Genomic DNA, 23,557 nt, shown 5'->3' on the forward strand with positions numbered 1-23,557 from the left:
TCTACAGGCAATTACGGACTACAAAAAGAAAACCCGCCACGTCACAACACCGACATATTCAATCGCTCCCTATACCAGTCTGCTGTCCCCACATGCTTCAAGATGACCACCATTGTTCCTGTACCCAAGAAGGCAAAGATAACTGAACTAAATGGCTATCGCCCCGTAGCACTCACTTCTGTCATCATGAAGTGCTTTGAGAGACTAGTCAAGGATCTTATCATCTCCACCTTACCTGTCACCTTAGACTCACTTCAGTTTGCATACCGCCCCAACAGGTCCACAGACGATGCAATTGCCATCACACTGCACACTGCCCTATTCCATCTGGACAAGAGGAATACCTATGTAAGAATACTATTCATTGATTACAGCTCAGCATTCAACACCATAGTACCCTCCTAGCTCATCATTAGACTTGAGGCCCTGGGTCTCAACCCCACCCTGTGCAATTGGGTCCTGGACTTTCCAGACGGGCCATCCCCAGGTGGTGAAGGTAGGAAAGAACATCTCCACTTCGCTGACCCTCAACACTTTGGCCCCACAAGGATGCGTGCTCAGCCCCCTCCTTTACTCCCTGTTCACCCATGACTGCGTGGCCATGCATGCCTCCAACTCAATCATCAAGTTTGCAGACGACACAGGGAGGAGGTGAGGGCACTCGGAGTGTGGTGTCAGGAAAACAACCTCTCACTCAACGTCAACAATACAAAGGAGTGTAAGGTTCTGGGTGTAACTGGTGCAGAGGAGTCAGGCGCAGGACAGCAGAGATGAGTAACACAAGGAACTTTACTCAAAATTTCCAAATACATGAAGTAATACCAAGCCCACAAACATCGGACTGAACTTACAAAAACAATCACTCACAAAAACCATGGGGAAAACATAGGGTTAAATAATGTAATTGGGGAATTGAAACCAGGTGTGTAAAACAAAGACAAAACAAATGGAAAATGAAAAGTGGATCAGCGATGGCTAGAAGGCCGGTGACGTCGACCGCCGCCGGAACAAGAAGAGGGACCGACTTTGGCGGAAGTTGTGACAAGGAGATGATCGTGGACTTCAGGAAACAGCAGAGGGAGCACCCCCCTATCCACATCGAAGGGACAGTAGTGGAGAAGGTGGAAAGTTTTAAGTTCCTCGGCATACACATCACAGACAAACTGAAATGGTCCAACCGAAGAAGGCACAACAGCGCCTCTTCATCCTTAGGAGGCTGAAGAAATTTGGTTTGTCACCTAAAACCCTGACAAACTTTTACAGAGGCACAATTAAGAGTATCCTATCGGGCTGTATCACCACCTGGTACGGCAACTGCCCTGCCCTCAAACGCAAAGCTCTCCAGAGGCCGGTGCGGCCTGCACAACGCATCACCGGGGTCAAACTACCTGCCCTCCAGGACACCTATAGCACCTGTTGTCACAGGAAGGCCAAAAAGATCATCAAGGACAACAACCACCTGAGCCACTGCCTGTTCACCCCGCTACCATCCAGAAGGCGAGATCAGTACAGATGAATCAAAGCTGGGGCCTGAAAAAAAGAGATAGAAGCTATTTTTCAATCTCAATGCCATCAGACTGCTAAACAGCAATCACTAACTCAGAGAGGCTGCTGTCTACATAGAGACTCAAATCATTGGCCACTTTAATAAATAGATCATGGGGTTACATCCTGCTTGTTTGGCCCTGTCCAGGGGTATCGTCGGACGGGGCTACAGTGTCTCCCAACCCCTCCTGTCTCAGCCTCCAGTATTTATGCTGCAGTAGTTTATGTGTCAGGGGGCTAGGGTCAGTCTGTTATATCTGGAGTATTTCTCCTGTCTTATCTGTTGTCCTGTGTGAATTTAAGTATGCTCTCTCTAATTCTCTCTCTTTCTCTCTTTTTCTCTCTTTCTTTCTCTCTTTCACTCTTTCTCTCTCTCTTTCTTTCTTTCTTTCATTCTTCCTTTCTTTCTCTCTCTCGGAGGACCTGAGCCGTAGGACCATGCCTCAGGACTACCTGGCCTGATGACTCATTGCTGTCCCCAGTCCACCTGACTGTGCTGATGTTCCAGTTTCAACTGTTCTGCCTGCGGCTATGGAACCCTGACCTGTTCACCGGGCGTGCTACCTGTCCCAGACCTGCTGTTTTCAACTCTCTAGAGACAGCAGGAGCGGTAGAGATACTCTGAATGATCGGCTATGAAAAGCCAACTGACATTTACCCCTGAGGTGCTGACCTGTTGCACCCTCAACAACCACTGTGATTATTATTATTTGACCCTGCTGGTCATCTATGAACATTTGAACATCTTGGCCATGTTCTGTTATAATCACCACCCGTCACAGCCAGAAGAAGACTGGCCACCCCTCATAGCCTGGTTCCTCTCTAGGTTTCTTCCTAGGTTCTGGCCTTTCGAGGGAGTTTTTCCTAGCCACCGTGCTTCTACACCTGCATTGCTTGCTGTTTGGGGTTTTAGGCTGGGTTTCTGTATAGCACTTTGTGACATCAGCTGATGTAAGAAGGGCTTTATAAATACATTTGATTGATTGATCACTAGTCACTTTAAACAATGCCACTTTAATAATGTTAACATATCTTACAGTGCATATACATATGTATATATATATATAGTATATACATATGAGATGAGTAATGTATCTTATACCATCTACTGCATCTTGCTTATGCCGCTTGGCCATCGCTCATCCATATATTTATATGTACATATTCTTATTCTGTCTCTTTAGATCTGTGTGTATTAGGTAGTTGTTGTGGAATTGTTAGATTACTTGTTAGATATTACTGCACTGTCGGGACTAGAAGCACAAGCATTTCGCTACACTCACATTAACATCTGCTAACCATGTGTATGTGACCAATACAATTTGATTTGATTTAATTTATATGTCAACATTACCTCACACGCCCCTTGAAATAGTGTCTCTCGTCTAGAGAGTGATGCAAATCATTTTTCATGGTCAGATTAGTCATCACTCAGTTTGAGGCTGTTCTCCATCTTTACTCTGTTGCTGCTGTCTCTCTGTTGCTGCTGTCTCTCTGTTGCTGCTGTCGCTCTGTTGCTGCTGTCGCTCTGTTACATTATATCAGTGTATCTAAAGAGAGCAGCGTCAGGCAGAATAGAAACATACAGTAAGTGTACAAGCATGTGAAATATGAGTTTCACCTGTATAATCAGTTTTGTAGTTGCAAAAAATAATTGCCAACATAATTTAATTTGGAGAATAAATGCAACAACACTTGCAAGGACATAATGTGATGTGTGAATAATTTCAACACTTGCAAACATGTAACTTGATGTGTGAATAAATTCAATAAGATTTGCAAGAATGCAACTAAAATTTGATAATGAATGCAAGTCAAATTTGACTAAATTTGTGAGTGTTGAATGCTCTTTTGTGAATCAAAACAACATTTGCCGATGTTGACGCTTTGAATTTTGTCACTAATTTCAAGTTCCAGGAAGATGGCGGCAAGTGCAGACGGGATTAAAGCTTGTTCCGAGTAACATTAACTTTTATCCCTGTCAAACTTACTTAAAACCTCTCTAGGGTATGTGGGAAGGTAGCGTCTCACCTCGTCAACAGCCAGTGAAACTGCAGGGCGCCAAATTCAAAACAACAGAAATGCCATAATTTAAATTCCTCAAACATACAAGTATTTTACACCATTTTAAAGACACGTTTGTTGTAAATCTAGCCACAGTGTCCGATTTCAAAAAGGTTTTACGACGAAAGCACACCAAACGATTATGTTAGGTCAGAGCCAAGTCACAGAAAAACAAAGCCATTTTTCCAGCCAAAGAGAGGAGTAACAAAAAGCAGAAATAGAGATAAAATGAATCACTAACCTTTGATGATCTTCATCAGATGACACTCATAGGACTTCATGTTACACAATACATGTATGTTTTGTTCGGTAAAGTTCATATTTATATCCAAAAATCTGAGTTTAGGCGGGCCGCTACTGTCTCACTTGGCCAAAAGCCAGAGAAAATGCTAGAGCGCCAAATTCAGATAAATTACTATAAAAATCAAACTTTCATTAAATCACACATGAAATATACCAAATTAAAGCTACACTGGTTGTGAATCCAGCCAACATGTCAGAAATCAAATAGGCTTTTCGGCGAAAGCAAACGATGCTATTATCTGAGGATAGCACCATAGTAAGCAAAGAGAGAGAAACATATTTCAACCCTGCAGGCGCGACACAAAATGCAGAAATAAAAATATAATTCATGCCTTACCTTTGACGAGCTTCTGTTGTTGGCACTCCAATATGTCCCATAAACGTCACAAATGGTCATTTCTTTCGATTAATTCCGTCGATATACATCCAAAATGTCCATTTATTTGGCGCGTTTGATCCAGAAAAACACCGGTTCCAACTTGCTCAACGTGACTACAAAATATCTCAAAGGTTACCTGTAAACTTTGCCAAAACATTTCAAACTACTTTTGTAATACAACTTTAGGTATTTTTTAACGTAAATAATCGATAAAATTGAAGATGGGATGATATGTGTTCAATACAGGATTAAAACAAACTGTAGCTAGCTTTCTGGTCACGCGCCTCTAACAAACAGTACACTTCACTCGACCCTCGTTCTGAACAGGGCTACTTCTTCATTACACAAAGGAAAAAACCTCAACCAATTTCTAAAGACTGTTGACATCCAGTGGAAGCGGTAGGAACTGCAAGAAGGTCCCTTAGAAATCTGGATTCCCAATGAAACCTCATTGAAAAGAGAGTGAGCTCAAAAAAAAAAAATCTGAATGGTTTGTCTTCGGGGTTTCGCCTGCTAAATAAGTTATGTTATACTCACAGACATGATTCAAACAGTTTTAGAAACTGTGTTTTCTATCAAAATATACTAATAATATGCATATCTTATCTTCTGGGGATGAGTAGCTGGCAGTTTAATTTGGGCATGCTTTTCATCCAAAATTCCGAATGCTGCCCCCTACCCTAGAGAAGTTAAATGTAACAAAACTTGGTTTATAGTAAATACAACAGTTACAAAACACCTTATGGAACAGCGGGGACTGTGAAGCCACACAAACATAGGCACAGACAGATGCATACACACGATAACATACGCACTATACACACGTACACATGGATTTTGTACTGTAGATATGTGGTAGTGGTGACTCCTGGAGAAGAAATGGAGGAATCTGGACATTCAGTTGATTCAGAAACTCCAGTCCTGCACCCAAAAAGACACAGAAATAATTTTCTTTGCACGAACTCCAGGTCAAAATAATCAGTGCTGTCTCTGCAAAGATAAATTAAACTGCTTGTTCTGCGTGATTTCCTGCAAGACAGGAATGTCAGTGTTCGGCCATGGCCAGCGAAGAGCCCGGATCTCAATCCCATTGAGCACGTTTGGGATCTGTTGGATCGGAGGGTAAGGTCTAGGGCCGTTCCCCTCAGAAATGTCTGGGGACTTGCAGGTGCCTTAGTGGAAGAGTGGGGTAACATCTCACAGCAAGAACTGGCAAATCTGGTGCAGTCCACGAGGAGGAGATGCACTGCAGTACTTAATGCAGCTGGTGGCCACACCAGATACTAACTGTTAGTTTTGATTTTGTTAAGTTTGCTGAAAATAAATGCAGTTGACAGTGAGAGGACATTTCTTTTTTTGCTGAGTTTACATCTCAATTGTCAGTAGAAACCACATTTGTTTAAGCAAGTCAGCCATATCAGCTATGTTTTTTAAAAAGGCAGTAAACGAGGCTGAATTAATTGTTTCACTGCCAGACAAGGCTCCACTGATAGCCAGGTGTAGCGGTGGTAAGGATTCACTCCATTGCGCTGGAAAGAAAGCTCTGCTGTTAGGACAGCTTTATGTAGGTCCTGTTACAGTGATGCTTGTACGAACTCAAACACAGTCGCAGAAACACACAGCAAGCAGAGGTAAGGGTAAATCCAGATATTTATTTAAAGTCTTGACAGAAACAAGGCCACAGCACAAGAGTGCACTAAACAAAACATAAGACCTAAGCACAGATACAAGCAACAGAGGGACCTAAATAGCAAGGCAACCAGGTGCACAGAGAAGGTAATCAAAACCATGGTGAAACCAATAAGTAATAATTTGGCCAACCTGGAAACTAGAACACAAGGCAAGGGTGCCCTCCAGCGGTCACCCAAGGGAACAACAATCAAATAAACAGAACCTGTGACAGGCCCTAACAGTTTGTGGGCACTGCTTGTCGCGGTTAAAGTGTTGTGTTTTGTAATGTCTTTGCTGGTATGCATTTCAAACATTTTTGAGGAGTTTGCCCCCACCAAGATTTACATGCTAAAATCACCACTGCTATTTTGTGTATGGACTTGTAGTTTATGTCAATCAATGCCAGGGGGATACGAAACAAGTTGAAGAGGAAAACTTGTTTTATGTTTTGTAAGGACTGCATCGCAGATCTTGTATTGTATTCGTTCAAGAAACACATTCATGTGAAGAGGACTATCATTTTTGGTAAAATCAGTGGGGCAGTGACATTTTGTTGGCCCACACAACTAATCATTCTTCTGGAGTTGCAATTTTAACACACAATTTGAAAGGGCCATTTTTGTTTACTCAAAAGGACACCAATGGACATTGGCTAGTAGCGTTCATCAACCACATGGACAGATTATTTGTGTTGTGTAATGTATATGGATACTGTTCTAGTCCAGGCTGTATCACATCCGGTCGTGATTGTGCGTCCCATAGGGCGTCTCACAATTGGCCCAGTGTTGTCCGAGTTTGGCCGGAATCTTTATCTTAATGAGAAAGCTGAATTGAATGATTTACAGAATCAACTAGATACATTTTATGAGGAAAAGGCTAAAGGAGCCTTCATAAGATCCAGAAAGCAATGGCTTGAAAAAGGCGGAATAGAACAGTAGATACTTTTTAATTTGGAAAAGAGGAGAGGGGAACTCAACACACTTCGGAAACTACAATGTTCCTATATTGTTGGTAAACTTCCTGTGAAATTGGCAGCTTCTCACAAGTAGGCTTTAATGTGCTGGGCTTTGCTGTATAAACACAACTTTTCACCTCATAAATGTTTATATGGAATAATGGGTCGATATTACATAGAAACAAGATGTTATTTTACTGTAACTGGTTCTCAAAAATATTGTCCTTGTCAGCCAATTAGTTAGTATTCGTGGGAATCGCAGAGATAATTTATGGACAGATACAACTTTGAGGTTTCAAGCAAGGAATATGACGTTGTATTAAAAGCTATACCAAGTGGGATATAATCTTTCCTCTGAATTATGCATATTTTGGAACATCTCCTATTGTAAGTGATATCCAGGTGAATGTCATAGGTTTACTAGATAAGAAATTGTCACGCCCTGGCCTTAGTTATCTTTGTTTTCTTTATTATTTTAGTTAGGTCAGGGTGTGACATGGGGGATGTTTGTGTGTTTGTCTTATCTAGGTTGTTTGTATTGTCTAGGGGGTTTTGTAGAGTTCATGGGGTTGTGTTCAGTGTAGGTGTTTATTTAAGTCTATGGTTGCCTAGATTGGTTCTCAATTAGAGACAGCTGTCTATCGTTGTCTCTGATTGGGAGACATATTTAGGCAACCATAGGCATTAGGTAGGTTGTGGGTAATTGTCTATGTCAATGTGTAGTGTCAGCACTATTTGTTTGTATAGCGTCATGTTTTTGGTTTAGTGTGTAAAGTATTGTTCGTTTTCGTTTCATCTTCTAATAAATGAAGATGTTTTGCTATCACGCTGCGCCTTGGTCCTCATCTCTCTCACAATACGACGATCGTGACAGAAATTCAACAATTGTTTATTAAGGGATACTTTCCACAGGAATTCTATTCCTTCTGCTATATTTTGTTGGGCTTCATCGTCTGATGTAAACTAGCGCCATGCTTGGCTCAGTCTAAACAAATTTATGGTGACCAATAAAGTAAAGGAGATCTCCTTTAAGATTATCCATAGATTCTACCCGTGTAATATCTTGACTTCTAAATATATACCTGATGTTACCAGTGAAAGCAATTTTTGTGAACTAGAAACTGAATCTATTGAACACTTATTCTGTCATTGTTTACATAGTGAGGTGTTCTGGACTGATGTAAAACTATATATTGGAAACAAAATGCATACAACCACATGTAATTTTACTACACTGATTCCACAATTGAATGTCAGTATGTCATAAATATCTTTATTTTATGAGGGAAAATGTTGATACACAAATCAAAATTTATGAATATATATACAGTTGAAGTCAGAAGTTTACATACACTCAATTAGTATTTGGTAGCATTACCTTTAAATTGTTTAACTTGGGTCAAATGTTTCGGGTAGCCTTCCACAAGCTTCCCACAAGAAGTTGGGTGAATTTTGGCCCATTACTCCTGACAGAGCTGGTGTACAGTGGAGCAAAAAATGACAGGCCTCTCTCATCTTTTTAAGTGGGAGAACTTGCACAATTGGTGGCGGACTAAATACTTTTTTGCCCCACTGTAACTGAGTCAGGTTTGTAGGCCTCCTTGCTCGCACACACTTTTTCAGTTCTGCCCACACATTTTCTATGGGATTGAGGTCAGGGCTTTGTGATGGCCACTCCAATACCTTGTCTTTGTTGTCCTTAAGCCATTTTGCCACAACTTTGGAAGTATGCTTGGGGTCATTGTCCATTTGGAAGACCCATTTGCGACCAAGCTTTAACTTCCTGACTGATGTCTTGAGATGTTGCTTCAATATATCCACATAATTTTCCTTCCCTCATGATGCCATCTATTTTGTGAAGTACACCAGTCCCTCTTGCAGCAAAGCACCCCCACAACATGATGCTGCCACTCCCGTGCTTCACGGTTGGGATGGTGTTCTTCGTGCTTGCAAGCCTCCCCCATTTTCCTCCAAACATAACGATGGTCATTATGGCCAAACAGTTTCATCAGACCAGAGGACATTTCTCCACAAAGTACAATCTTTGTCCCCATGTGCAGTTCCAAACCGTAGTCTGGCTTTTTTATGGCGGTTTTAGAGCAGTGGCTTCTTCCTTGCTGAGCGGCCTTTCAGGTTATGTCAATATAGGACTTGTTTTACTGTGGGCATAGATACTTTTGTACCTGTTTCCTCCAGCATCTTCACAAGGTCCTTTGCTGTTGTTCTGGGATTGATTTGGACTTTTCGCACCAAAGTACGATCATCTCTAGGAGACAGAACGCGTCTCCTTCCTGAGCGGTATGACGGCTGCGTGGGTCCATGGTGTTTATACTTGCGTACTATTGTTTGTACAGATGAACGTGGTACCTTCAGGTGTTTGGAAATTGCTCCCAAGGATGAACCAGACTTGTGAAGGTCTACAATTTTCTTTCTGAGGTCTTGGGTAATTTCTTTTGATTTTCCCATGATGTTAAGCAAAGAGGCACTGAGTTTGAAGGTAGACCTGGAAACACATCCACAGGTACACCTCCAACTGACTCAAATGATGTCAATTAGCCTATCAGAAGCTTCTAAAGCCATGACAATTTTCTGGAATTTTCCAAGCTGTTTAAAGGCACAGTCAACTTAGTGTATGTAAACTTCTGACCCACTAGAATTGTGATACAGTGAATTCTAAGTTAAATAATATGTCTGTAAACAATTGTTGGGAAAATGTCCTAACCGACTTGCCAAAGCTATAGTTTGTTAACAAGAAATTTGTGGAGTGGTTGAAAAACGAGTTTTAATGACTCCAATCTAAGTGTATGTAAACTTCCGACTTCAACTCTATACATACACTACCGTTCAAAAGTTTGTGGTCACTTAGAAATATCCTTGTTTATAAAAGAAAAGCACATTTTTTGTCCATTGAAATAACATAAAATTGATCAAAAATACAGTGTAGACATTGTTAATAATGTTGTAAATGACAATTGTAGCTGAAAATGGCAGATTTTTTATGGAATATCTACGTAGGCGTACAGAGGCCCATTATCAGCAACCATCACTCCTGTGTTCCAATGGCACGTTGTGTTAGCTAATCAAGTCTATTCTTGTTCTGAGAAATGAAGTCTATTCTATTCAAGAAATTGCCAAAAAACTGAAAATGTTGTACAACGTTGTGTACTACTCCCTTCACAGAACAGTGCAAACTGGCTCTAACCAGAATAGAAAGAGGAGTGGGAGGCCCCGGTGCACAATTGAGCAAGAGGAGAAGTACATTAGAGTGTCTAGTTTGAGAAACAGACGCCTCACAAGTCCTCAACTGGCAGCTTCATTAAATAGTACCCGCAAAACACCAGTCTCAACGTCAACAGTGCAGAGTTGACTCCGGGATGCTGGCCTTCTAGGCAGAGTTGCAAAGAAAAAGCCATATCTCAGGCTGGCCAATAAAATAAAAAAAATAAGATGTGCAAAAGAACACAGACACTGGACAGAGGAAGATTGAAAAAAAGTGTTATGGACAGACGAATCTAAGTTTGAGGTGTTCGGATCACAAAGAAGAATATTCGTGAGACACAGATAAAATGAAAAGATGCTGGAGGAGTGCTTGATGCCAACTGTCAAGCATGGTGGAGGCAATGTGATGGTCTGGGGTGCTTGGTGGTGGTAAAGTGGGGGATTTGTATATTGTAAAAGTAATCTTGAAGAAGGAAGGCTATCACTCCATTTTGCAACTCCATGCCATACCCTGTGGACTGCGCTTAATTGGAGCCAATTTCATCCTACAACAGGACAATGACCCAAAGCACAGCTCCAAACTATGCAAGAACTATTTAGGGAAGAAGCTGTCAGCTGGTATTCTGTCTATAATGGAGCGGCCAGCACAGTCACCGGATCTGGAAATGCCTGGCCTGACACCTGGACATGCCTGGCCCAATCCCACCTGGACCCCTCTAACTGCTATCTGCCTCCACTGATTCTGCCCCCCTCCCTCCCCAGATAGAGTTCTTTGATACCATCATCTACCAAGACGTCTTCATGAAAAGCCATCTGACCACAGGGTCTTGAAGTGTTAATACTTCCTGGATATTGTCAGAGCCTGCTGGCCATTAATAGTGGTATTGCTGTTTCCTTATTGAAATGGTGAATAAAGGACGACAATGCTTTCATTTTCAATTAAGACACAATGAAGACAAGGTTAGAGATCTAATGTATGATTGTATACAGTCTGTATCTCTGTATTACAGCAAGTTAAATAAAGATTAGTGCAAACTGGAAGTGTGACTTCTTTCTCTAAAGATTTCCTCAGGCTGAGGCATTTTGTCAGTTATCAGTTACTCCATACCAAGGCTGGATAAATCTGAATGGCAGCAACACCATACATAACTGCAATGCAACTAATTCATCTCATTAGTACTGTTCAGTTTATTGAATAGTCCATCAATGAAAAGATGGATTTCTTGGCAGAATGAATGTTTCATTAAACATTCAAAAGGGACACACACCTATGCAATAAAGGAAGTTTATAAAATAAAGTAATTGACAGGAAAAGTAATTTACTACATCAATTATAGTCACAGCCTTTCCTCTTCGTTTGCTTAACTGGGGGAATGGGATGGATAAATGATTTACAATAGTGTGCACTGTGTATAGGGAATAGGGTGGCATTTGGAAGACATTCCATCTATTGATGAAACCACCTGAAATGAATCGCTGCATACCAACTGTCCATCCCTTTCCTCATGGATATCCAAGCATTGGATAGGTGGAAGCATTGGCTTGAGCTACTTTACACCATTGTTAAATCCCTGAGACTAGAAGAAATGTGCAAGTCCAGACTTTGGGAGAAGGACAATGGATATGCAGCCAATGTTAATGGTCACACAACTTTGAGTCATTAGTAAAAAATGGTATTCTATAAAAGGGCAAATAATTGACACAAGTTGAAAATGGATTCAGAGCTGTTTAGGTTAATTATGGACTTTAAAATCCACGGCAGATACCTGGACAATGCAACTAAATGAGAACGGTTTGCCATTACACAGAGGGAAAAAACGTTGAGAGGAAGGGTAAGATTATTTGCGTCCCTATTACCCATGCTCAATAGGTTCCCCTCTTTAAGTTTCAGTGATGTCTTCAGAATAGCAAACCACATGAAGGTAGGCAATCACTGTTGGCCTGAATAAAGCCTGAAACACAGGGATGAAAGTGATGTTGTTATTGACTGATTGGTTTGGTTTGATTAAATATTACAAGAGAACATGTTTGACAGTATTCTGAATCCTGTATTCCTACTGCAGACATCACACAACATGAGTGACAACGTGACTCTTTATTTACATTAATCAGATCAAACTTCTACCATCACTAACTACACTGTACAATACTACTGCTTATAAACCAGTACTTTGACTATTACTTCCAAATCACGAAATACAACACAGCTGTCACGCCCTGACCGTTGAGATCCTTTTTATGTCTCTATTTTGGTTGGTCAGGGCGTGAGTTTGGGTGGGCATTCTATGTCTGGTGTTCTATGTTGTCCTTGTTTTGTATTTCTATGTGTTTGGCCTGGTATGGTTCTCAATCAGACGCAGCTGTCTATCGTTGTCTCTGATTGAGAACCATACTTAGGTAGCCTGTTCCCACCTGTGTTTGTGGGTGGTTGTTTTCTGTTTGTGTGTATACCTTACAGGACTGTTTCGTTCGCTCTCTTTGTTGTATTTTGTTCATTCAGTGTTCAGTTTATTTATATCATTAAAATGAACACTTACCACGCTGCACCTTGGTCTTCTCCTTCTCCTCTATACGACGAACGTTACAACAGCTGATAATTAAGAATATGAAAGTGGTCTGTCTACATTTTTGTCCTCTCACCTTTTTTTGCTCTACTTCTTCCAAATAATTAACCCCAACAACAGCAACGATGGCCAAAGGAGAGCTACCACCACTCCAATGATGGGGCGGAGCCAGTGGTGGAAAAAGTACCCAATTGTCATACTTCATATTCATAAAAAAGTTGCTACTCACCGGTTAATGTAATAACTACCGGTTAATATAACAACGTTTACATTTAGCAGAAAAAAAGTATTACTTTAATTGTTCAACATTTTATTACGCTAACCGGCAGTTATTACATTAACCGGTGTTATTACATTAACCCTTGTTACAAGGCCTATTCCCAGCACCAGAAGGATAGAATCCTTAATTTCGACGTTGGCCTGTCAACTCCCGATGTTTTCTCTCTGACAATCTTCCCTCTTTAGGCGTCAGGCACAAAATCTCTTAAAAAATAAAATATTTGCACCACGATATTAGCTTGAATATCGTTTTTGAGCTGATGAGAATTTAGCTAGCTCAAGCATCAGTAGCATAAAATCCAGGTGGAACCAACCAGCAGAGAGATTTTTTATTAAAATGTTTATGACAAAAATGAAAGTAAGTTGTATGAATGTCAGTCAACCATTAGGCCATGAACAGTGCTCTCCTTGGGTCTGGAGCAGGGGGTCTAGATATTTTCACTAACTTTGAGGGCTTAGTTGCAACTCTTGATAGTTTATGTCTCCAGATAGTGCATGCAGGTTCAAATGTTGTGAGAAACTAAAGGCCTATAAATGACCAATATCAATAATGTTAATTATTATTGTCACGTTCCTGACCTGTTTTCCCTTGTTTTGTATTTATTTAGTATGGTCAGGGCGTGAGTTCGGTGGGTTGTCTATGTGTGATTTTCTATGTTGGGATTTTGTGTTCGGCCTTGTATGATTCTCAATCAGAGGCAGCTGTCAATCGTTGTCCCTGATTGAGAATCATACTTAGGCAGCCTGGGTTTCACGTGTGTTTTGTGGGTGTTTGTCTACCGTGTTAGTGTTTTCACCACACGGTACTGTTTCGGTTTTCTGCACTTCGTTTATTGTTTTGTATTTCAGTGTTCAGTTTCGGTTTTAATAAATCATCATGAGCACGAACCACTCTGCATATTGGTCCGATCCTTCTCGCCTCTCCTCGTCCGATGAGGAGGACGAAATAGACAATCGTTACAATTATTTATGTCAATATCTATGTCATTACCTCACATGCCCCTTGAAAGTCTACATTAGAGTATGCTGATTCATTTTCATGGTCATCAGCACCAGCGTTTGAGGCTGTTGTCCATCTCTGTTCTATTCCTCCTTCTGTAACATGATGACACAGTTGAGCTATCTCAGGCTAGGGTCTATGGAGCTTTATTTGGCATACTGTATATGACCCATAGAAGTAGGTGGATCGTGTTGGATCTACCTCCATTTGATATTAAATTGTTTTATATCATCACACTGAAAAACACAGCAACAGAATAATACAGCATAGAAATGCAATGGAAAGTACAGTGCACACACACACACACACACACACACACACACACACACACACACACACACATACAGAGGAAGGTGGAGTCAAACACTGTTGAGGTAAATCCTACACCCTTTCCTGTAAGAGCGTCAGGAAGCAGCCATCTTGTGTCTATCTATCCTCCATCATGAGATGTCCGACACACTGCCACATCATCTAGTTCTAGGAGCCTGTACAGTACATGGTTTTTCATACCCAAACTGCTGTGTGGGATGTTGGACTATTACATTGACACATTATTTGTTTGTTAGCCTACATTATTTTCAGTATTTTTGTGTCACAACGACTTCAGGTGACTGAAAGAACTAGAACAGAGCCAGTGGATACTAGCTGAAACTCTTTGACCATAACTACAGTAACAGGCCTACACAAGTAATCTATGGTCATATTTTCTCATTTTTTTTCTCCCCAATTAAAATGTGTTCTGGAATTTTTTGCCACTCCCACAGTGTGTTCTGGTATGTGTGTGAAGGGGATAACCAATCAGGTTCAGTTAGTATATAGCACTTGGGTTGACTTTTGGTTGTCTTTGTAGCTCCGTGGAAAAGTTTCCTCAAGGTACAGATCTAGGATCAGCTTCTCCTCCCCCCTAATCTTAACCATTGTGGGGAAGATTATAAACTGCCCTAAAATCAGCGTTTTTAAGGCAACTTCACCATACTCCGTCACGTAGAAGTTGCCTGTCATCACAAATCTGTGTGTGCATGCGTGCCTGACATGAAATAGCTCTCTTGAGCTATGTACTGTTCCGTTTGTTGTCCTCAGATTACGTAAATCCTTGTTTCTAAGAAATCGTGTGATCTTGACCATTCTGGTGAGCGGTGTAGTGTTGGAGCGCCATCTTGTGTTGATTGTGCATTCTGCAATGTGTGCACAAGCTCTCTGAGTTTGGAACTCAATTTATTTTTCACGTTTTTGCATTTGTCCCTCATAAAATCAGTGTATTGACTTAGTTTTACCACGGAGTTTGTTTATTTCTTCACAACTTCTTCCAGGTCCTAATAGGCCTACTTATAATAATATGGTTATTATGTGCTAAAAGAGACAACCTCAGGCATTTCAACGGTGGCGCGCACAGCAAAAGGCAGCCAGGGAGACATGCATTGAACCAAATACCCTATGCTAATATTGAAATAGAACTGCGACTTTATTCTAAACATTTTGACTTTATTCACGAAATTAAATGTCGAGTTTATGCTTGAAATATTGCCACTTTATTCACGAAATGTAATTTCGACTTTATTCTCGAAGTTGAAATATTGCCACTCTATTCTAGAAATATTTTCATTTTTTAAAGTACTATAGTGCAAAAAATAAGAATCCAAGTACCACCTGTCACTGTTAATTTTTAAAATCTTCACTTGGCCCTAATACTCTTCCGTAGTTTCTAAACCGTACATACTGGACAATTTTTTTTACTGAATACCATGGTGCTTTGTCTATGCCTCGTCTGGCTATGCGCATGTCAGTGTCTGTCTGCAAAATGAAAGTGAAAGTAGAGTTTGCTGTGGGGAGTTACAGTGGAACTCAAGACATAGACTGAAGACATATTTCTCCATATTTTTTCTCATCCATCAGACTACAGAATAGTCGAGGACACTGTCGAAAACTAACATGACCAATATATCAACAATATTGCAATCCTTCCTTGCCTTTAGTTACTTCATGCACGGTAAATTGGTCAGCTTTTCTTACGGCACATTTGATTTGGTGGTGGATGTGTTACTGGTGGCACGGTTACTGTATCTTCTGTATACCCAATTAACCTTAGGTTGTAGCTAATTACAATAAGTGAAAACAACTTTCTTGAGTTAAAGGGGCAATCAGCAGCTGCTACATCCATTTTTGGACTTATAAATTAATGATATGTACCCATTGATTCTTGAAGAATATCATTTATAAATGGATCATGAGCTTAGTTCAAATGTCGTATCCCATCAGAACACAAAATATAATCTAGAGTGGTCGCATTTCTCCAGCCCCATTCCCCTGAAACAGTGGTGGGGAGGTCGCTTTGTTATTGGTTTAACTGCTGATTTAAGAATAGATACTTTGCATAACATATACCTTGTAGAAAATGCACACGGGCAAAACAGCCCTACATAAAGCTGGCATATTCATTTACATGCAGTTGTATAGAGATTTATAGTTATTTTCACAGTCTTAATGCTAAGCATGTATCATTAGTCAATAACCTGTTTCTATTCTGATTGCCTTTTCATACCCATCCTTATTCTACACTAGTCTACATCACTTCACCCATAGAGATACAGTTTTGTTCTATTTAATTCTGTTTTTTCACATACCCACATTCACACAACTCCCTCATCCTTCTCTCTTCCAGTCTATGGAGCAAGTTGTCCAGTTCTGGAGTGCTGGTTTGTCCAGGAGAAACCAGGTGGGAGCTTCCATGCTGCTATGAGCCAGGAGAAGTCACTACTTTACATCAATACAGACCCAGACAGTGAAGAAACCAGGTCAAAGCAGGGGCCATCTACAGACCATGATAGAGTCTACTACGTCACTGGTCAGTATTTATTGTTATATACAGTTGAAGTCGGAAGTTTACATACACTTAGGTTGGAGTCATTAAAACTTGTTTTTCAACCACTCCACAAATGTCTTGTTAACAAACTATAGTTTTGGCAAGTCGGTTAGGACATCTACTTTGTCCATGACACAAGTAATTGTTCCAATAATTGTTTACAGACAGATTATTTCACTTATAATTCACTGTATCACAATTCCAGTGGGTCAGAAGTTTACATACACTAAGTTGGCTGTGCCTTTAAACAGCTTGGAAAATTCCAGAAAATGATGTCATGGCTTTAGAAGCTTCTGATAGGCTAATTGACATCATTTGAGTCAATTGGAGGTGTACCGGTAGATGTATTTCAAGGCCTACCTTCAAACTCAGTGCCTCTTTGCTTGACATCATGGAAAAATCAAAAGAAATCAGCCAAGACCTCAGAAAAAAAATTGTAGACCTCCACAAGTCTGGTTCATCCTTGGGAGCAATTTCCAAATGCCTGAAGGTACCACGTTCATCTGTACAAACAATAGTACGCAAGTATAAACACCATGGGACCACGCAGCCGCCATACCGCTCAGGAAGGAGACGTGTTCTGTCTCCTAGAGATGAACGTACTTTGGTGCAAAAAGTGCAAATCAATCCCAGAACAACAGCAAAGGACCTTGTGAAGATGCTGGAGGAAACAGGTACAAAAGTATCTATATCCACAGTAAAACGAGTCCTATATCGACATAACCTGAAAGGCTGCTCAGCAAGGAAGAAGCCACTGCTCTAAAACCGCCATAAAAAAGCCAGACTACGGTTTGCAACTGCATATGGGGACAAAGATCATACTTTTTGAAGAAATGTCCTCTGGTCTGATGAAACAAAAATAGAACTGTTTGGCCATAATGACCATCATTATGTTTGGAGGAAAAAGGGGGAGGCTTGCAAGCCGAAGAACACCATCCCAACCGTGAAGCACGGGGGTGGCAGCATCATGTTGTGGTGATGCTTTGCTGCAGGAGGGACTGGTGCACTTCACAAAATAGATGGCATCATTAGGAATGAAAATTATGTGGATATATTGAAGCAACATCTCAAGACATCAGTCAGGGAAGTTAAAGCTTGGTCTTCCAAATGGACAATGACCGACCCCAAGCATACTTCCAAAGTTGTGGCAAAATGGCTTAAGGACAACAAAGTCAAGGTATTGGAGTGTCCATCACAAAGCCCTGACCTCAATCCTATGGAAAATTTGTGGGCAGAACTTAAAAAGTGTGTGCAAGCAAGGAAACCTACAAACCTGACTCAGTTACACCAGCGCTGTCAGGAGGAATGGGCCAAAATTCACCCAACTTAAAGTGGGAAGCTTGTGGAAAGCTAACCGAAAAGTTTGACCCAAGTTAAACAATTTAAAGGCAAATACTAAGTGAGTGTATGTAAACTTCTGACCCACTCGTAATGTAATGAAAGAAATAAAAGCTGAAATAAATCCTTCTCTACTATTATTTTGACATTTCACATTCTTAAAATAAAGTGGTGATCCTAACTGCCATAAGACAGGCAATTTTTACTAGGATTAAATGACAGGGATTGTGAAACAGAGTTTAAATGTATTTGGTTAAGGTGTATGTAAACTTCCGACTTCAACTGTATTAAATAGGACAATCTCTTTAGAAATTATGCCTGATTTGAGTGACAAACCAGTGGCTGTTACAGGTGCAGTCAGTCAGTTTGGTGTGACACCAAGCCTGTAATTTAAATTATACAAGGCTACAAGAGCGTTGCCATTTTAGGCAGAGCTTTTCAGAAAAAGACATGTTATTTAATTGAAAGGATAACTTCAATAGACAAATCTCCTCCTCTCTCCTCAGACCCAGCAGCTACTCTCTGCAGTTCTTCTCTGCACCCACCAGAAGGCTCAGTCCAGAAGCCACAGTGTGAGATCAACCCCTTCATGCCCCAGCCATCCACCGTCCAATGGACAGCCTCACTCACGGACTCTGCCCACAGTCCGATCTACCTGCAAGCCGACTGGTACACTGCTGCCTTGCAGGGCTTTGACGGACAGCTGCGCCTCTCCAATGTCATGCGTGCTCCCACGGCAACCAAGGAACCCAAGGGTATGATTGAAAAGGAAGGACATTCTTCTTGAGCAAGGGTTGTAAACGTCAGACAGATTGTCATATATAACCATTACAAGTGATAAAGATGGATTTCTAATCAACATGACTCACCACAGTGATAATGACTTATTATTAACCATAATTTAAATGAATTTGTCATACACCATGAGGAAGTATAGCAACCTGTGATGTTTATTACCACGTAATATCACAGGTAATGTAGTATTAAAGTGTAACGTCTCTCTCCTACTCCTCTCTCTCAGTGGTGCTCAGTGTTTCCAGTAGAACCTTCATGATCCGTTCCAGACTCGGGGAACCGGTTGTTCTAGACTGTGGGTTCTGGGTGGATGCTTCTTCTCCTCTCTCTGTCTCTGGCTTCGCCGTGGAGTGGCGCTACCAGTTCAGGGGCGATGGCCGTCTGGTCCTGGCCTACGACGGCAAGAGTGACCGATTTGCAGAGACCCAGGAAGAGGGAGCGAGGCTAGACTTCACGGCTCTGCACGAGACAGGAAATGCATCACTGATCCTGCAGGAAGCTGAAGTGCGCCACTCAGGAACCTACATCTGCACGGTGTACTTGCCCTATCTCCTGGCTCAGGTGGCAGTGGAGCTGGAGATTGTAGGTGAGGAGAGATGAATACGCTTGTTTAGTCGGCCAATACTAAACCATTGCAATGTTTGTTTCAGAACTGTTTGGTCGAATCTCAACCCCTTTTGTCTTTACATATTTATTCACTGAAATAACTACTGCAACTCCTTATACAGTACAGTCTTATAATGGTATGTCATGGTCAACTAAATGTCCTTAGATTACATGCCATACGTGTGTATTATCCTATCTTTCCTCATTCTCTCCCTCCTCTTTCTCCCTCTATCTCTCCCAGAGCCTCCTTCCCTCTCCATCTTCCCCTCCCCGCTCCCTCTCTACGTGCCCGGCCAGGTGGTGACGGTGCAGTGCGAGGCGTCAGGATTCTACCCCCTCTCCCTGGAGTTCCGCTGGGTGTTAACAGGGCCAGACGGTAGGGTCAGGCCCCTGGGCCAGGGCAGCGTGACGGGCCACAGACAGGGCCCAGACAGCACCTACAGCCAGACCAGCCGTGTGGAGTTGGACTCAGCCAAGCTGGACCTGGACCGCGGCGGGGAGGTCACCTGTGTGGCTGTCCACCGTGGAGGCACCCGGCGGGCCAGCGTCACCCTCAATATCACTGGTGAGAGAATTTAATAGAGCTGCATTAAGTTTATGGATGTTACCCCTATCCACTGATTCAGAGCCAGATATTTCTATCCCCGTAAAGGCAAAGGTTAGGATTGGGGTAAGGTCATCTGATCCTAGATCTGTGGTTATGGTCAGTGTCTCTAGGCATACTAGTATATTTACTGATATGCAATTATATTGATCTGAAAAGTCAAATATATTTGACTTGATACAACACTCATGCGTATGTCTTAAATTGACTCCCTCTCGCTTCACCTCAATCAGGTGTCAGTGCTCCCTCCATTGAGGACTATATGGCGATGGTTGCTGTGGCCCTGGGGATCTATGGTTTGATCAAGGTTGTCTCCTGGACTTTTGGCTCTGGTAACTACAATCAGTTTGAACTAAGATACACAAAAACTACACTAATGTAACGTAAGATGTTGAAGCCGTAAAGCGACTGTGTCCATCCAAAGAATGAATTTGGATCTGATTTGTCAATCTAATGCTTGTCCTTTTCTTGTCTTTATAGGGTTCGATGATGCTAACGCACAAGAGAAGGTAATTACGCTTTAATAAATGTTGTCAGACATATTTTGTAGTTACATGTAACTACTATGTACAGTGCCTTTGGAAAGTATTCAGACCCCTTGACTTTTTCCACATTTGTTTCCTTTACAGCTATATTCTAAAATGGATTCAATTGTTTTTTTCCCCTCATCAATCTACACACAATACCCCATAATGACAAAGCAAACATTTTTGCAAATGTATAAAATAAAAAGACTCTTTACTCAGTACTTTGTTGATGGACCTTTGGCAGTGATTACAGCCTTGAGTCTTCTTGGATAGGACGTTACAAGCTTGGCACACCTGTATTTGGGGAGTTCCTCCCATTCTTCTCTGCAGATCCTTTCAAGCTCTGTCAGGTTGGATGGGGAGCGTCACAGCACAGCTATTTTCAGGTCTATCCAGAGATGTTCGATTGGGTTCAAGTCCGGGCTCTGGCTGGGCTACTCAAGGACATTCAGAGACTTGCCCCGAAGCAACTCCTGTGTTGTCTTGGCTGTGTGCTTAGGGTTGTTGTCCTGTTGGAAGGTGAACCTTCGCCCCAGTCTGAGGTCCTCAGCGCCCTGGAGCAGGTTTTCATCAAGGATCTCTCTAAACTTTGCTCCATTCATCTTTCCCTCGATCCTGACAAGTATCCCAGTCCCTGCCACTGAAAAACATCCCCACAGCATGATGCTGCCACCACCATGCATCACTGTAAGGATGGTGCCAGGTTTCCTTCAGCAACGTTGCTTGGCATTCAGGCTAAAGAGTTCAATCTTGGTTTCATCAGACCAGAGAATCTTGTTTCTCATGGTCTGAGAGTCCTTTAGGTACCTTTTGGCAAACTCCAAATGGACTGTCATGTGCCTTTTACTGAGGAGTGGCTTCCGTCTGGCCACTCTACCATAAAGGCCTGATTGGTGGAGTGCTGCAGAGATGGTTGTCCTTCTGGAAGGTTCTCCTATCTCCACAGAGGAACTCTGGAGCTCTGTCAGAGTTACCATCGGGTTCTTGGTCACTTCCCTGACGAAGGCCCTTCTCCCCCAATTGCTCAGTTTGGCCAGGCAAGCAGAGGACAGCTCTAGGAAGAGTCTTGGTGGTTCCAAACTTCTTCCATTTAAGAATGATGGAGACCACTTATGTAAATAAGGTATTTCTGTTTTTTATTTTTAATACATTTGTTACAATTTATAAAAACATGTTTTCGCTTTGTCATTATGGGGTATTGTGTGTAGATTGATGAGGACATTTTTTTATTTAATACATTTTAGAATAAGTCTGTAACGTAACAAAATGTGGAAAAAGGGAAGGGGTCTGAATACTTTCCGAATGCACTGTATCTATGTATATTTCCCAACTAACACTGTCTTGCCCAAAAATGTTTTTATCTCAAGCTGTATCCCTCTAGTTAAAAGTCCAGCCCCTGGATTACTATATAATATGATGACATTATCTTTTGTGTATTAGTGAATTTTGAATTCGATCTTTGGATTCCTCCCATTGTCTGTTAGTTTACACACATTGGGCTCATCCTTATCCTCTCTCAATTACAGAAAGTGAAGTAAATGTGGAAACACCTGGGATTTCCAGGTGAGTATGTAATGGAACAAAGATGGAATTTCAGGAATAAATGTGTACAGTTTGTGGAAGGTTGTGGAAGGTGGTACATGTAAATAAGATATTTAGTTTCTGACAGCAGTTGCCAATTAATTTATCTTACAAGAATATGTTAAAAAATATTTTCATTGTAAAACATATCTTAATAGATGACTGATTTAAATATTGACAAATTAAAATACTGTTTTACAACAGTGTGAGAATTAATCTCTCGAAGAAGGGAAAAGGGGGATACCTAGTCAGTTGTACAACTGAATGCATTCAACTGAAATGTGTCTTCTGCATTTAACCCAACCCCTCTGAATCAGAGAGGTGCGGAGGGCTGCCTTAATCGAAATCCACATCTTCGGCGCCTGGGGAACAGTGGGTTAACTGCCTTGCTCAGGGGCAGAACAAAAGATTTTTACCTTGTCAGATCGGGGATTCGATCCAGCAACCTTTCGGTTACTGGCACAATGCTCTAACCACTAGGAGACTAAGAGACTTTTGCATATGAGCGTGTGTACATGTGGATGCAGATAATTTTATGTTGTGTTATTAGTGGTTCTAATTGGTTAATGGACCCTGTATTTAAAGATTGAACCCTATCATTATTTGCTTTCTATGCATTCTGAAGGTAATCTTTTCAATTGGAATATAGATTTTTTTCATCATGGAAGTGTGTTTATATATTGTTTTCATTTTGTTTGTTTTGGGTAATATTTCATTATTTCTTGCCTTGTATAGACAGTATAGGCTACTGTGAATCGTTTTTTCTTATTGATGTTCCTACCATCACATCAGAGTTGTTAGATTAATGTGTTGTCAGGAATGAGCAACAACTTTGAGTAAATGAAGACTATTTGTGATGGGATGTAATAAAGCCTTTGTTCATCTTCAGGACAGTTTTGCTGTGTTATTGGTCATGTGATAAGTAGATAAGAAGTACGTATCATATGAAAATCCTAGGACCTTTTGACTAGGGGTGCTTCTGCTTCTACACAACTTGACTCGAGGATGTGAATACTTGTCGTGGAAAATTGCAAGATTATGTTATAATGCTTGTATTGCATTATAATGGTTGTTTTATTTGACAGAATAGAGTATTGTGTGTGTGTTTCATTGAGGATGGGCCTCTATGAGATAGCACTGACGGAGGAGATTTACAATGTCTTTGGGTAATAAAGCCTAAAGAGAATTCCAGAGAACATGAGCTAATGGTTCTGTGCTATACTGTACCAGGGTGAGACGGGTTCCAGTTTGGAGTAGGAGGGCCAGA

General features: G+C 41.2%; 1 protein-coding gene across 3 annotated transcripts; it reads left to right on the forward strand.

Moving 5' to 3' along the window:
- Positions 1-15,788: 15,788 nt before the first annotated feature.
- LOC139558996 (tapasin-like) lies at positions 15,789-23,178 on the forward strand. 3 transcript variants are annotated; one of them, XM_071374573.1, is made up of 9 exons: positions 15,789-15,966; positions 16,639-16,821; positions 18,684-18,932; positions 19,199-19,558; positions 19,820-20,143; positions 20,416-20,514; positions 20,663-20,691; positions 22,236-22,272; positions 22,608-23,178. In XM_071374573.1, the coding sequence occupies exons 1-8, from the start codon at positions 15,909-15,911 to the stop codon at positions 22,245-22,247; spliced, it is 1,314 nt and encodes a 437-aa protein (XP_071230674.1). In that variant the 5' UTR covers positions 15,789-15,908; the 3' UTR covers positions 22,248-22,272; positions 22,608-23,178. The 3 variants fall into 3 exon arrangements, with proteins under 3 accessions (XP_071230674.1, XP_071230675.1, XP_071230673.1); XM_071374574.1 differs by having other exon boundaries at positions 22,495-22,630; XM_071374572.1 differs by having other exon boundaries at positions 22,236-23,178.
- The last annotated feature ends 379 nt before the right edge of the window (positions 23,179-23,557 follow it).

Source organism: Salvelinus alpinus, chromosome 29 (assembly GCF_045679555.1).
Source record: "Salvelinus alpinus chromosome 29, SLU_Salpinus.1, whole genome shotgun sequence".
NCBI classification, from domain to species: Eukaryota; Metazoa; Chordata; class Actinopteri; order Salmoniformes; family Salmonidae; genus Salvelinus; species Salvelinus alpinus.

Bases quoted from the DNA above. Each gene is read 5' to 3' on its own strand.
- LOC139558996 (XM_071374572.1), top strand. From the start codon at position 15,909: ATGACCAATATATCAACAATATTGCAATCCTTCCTTGCCTTTAGTTAC. The intron at 16,822-18,683 runs GTCAGTATTTAT...CTCTCTCCTCAG, and splicing joins TAGAGTCTACTACGTCACTG to ACCCAGCAGCTACTCTCTGC. The intron at 20,144-20,415 runs GTGAGAGAATTT...CACCTCAATCAG, and splicing joins CGTCACCCTCAATATCACTG to GTGTCAGTGCTCCCTCCATT.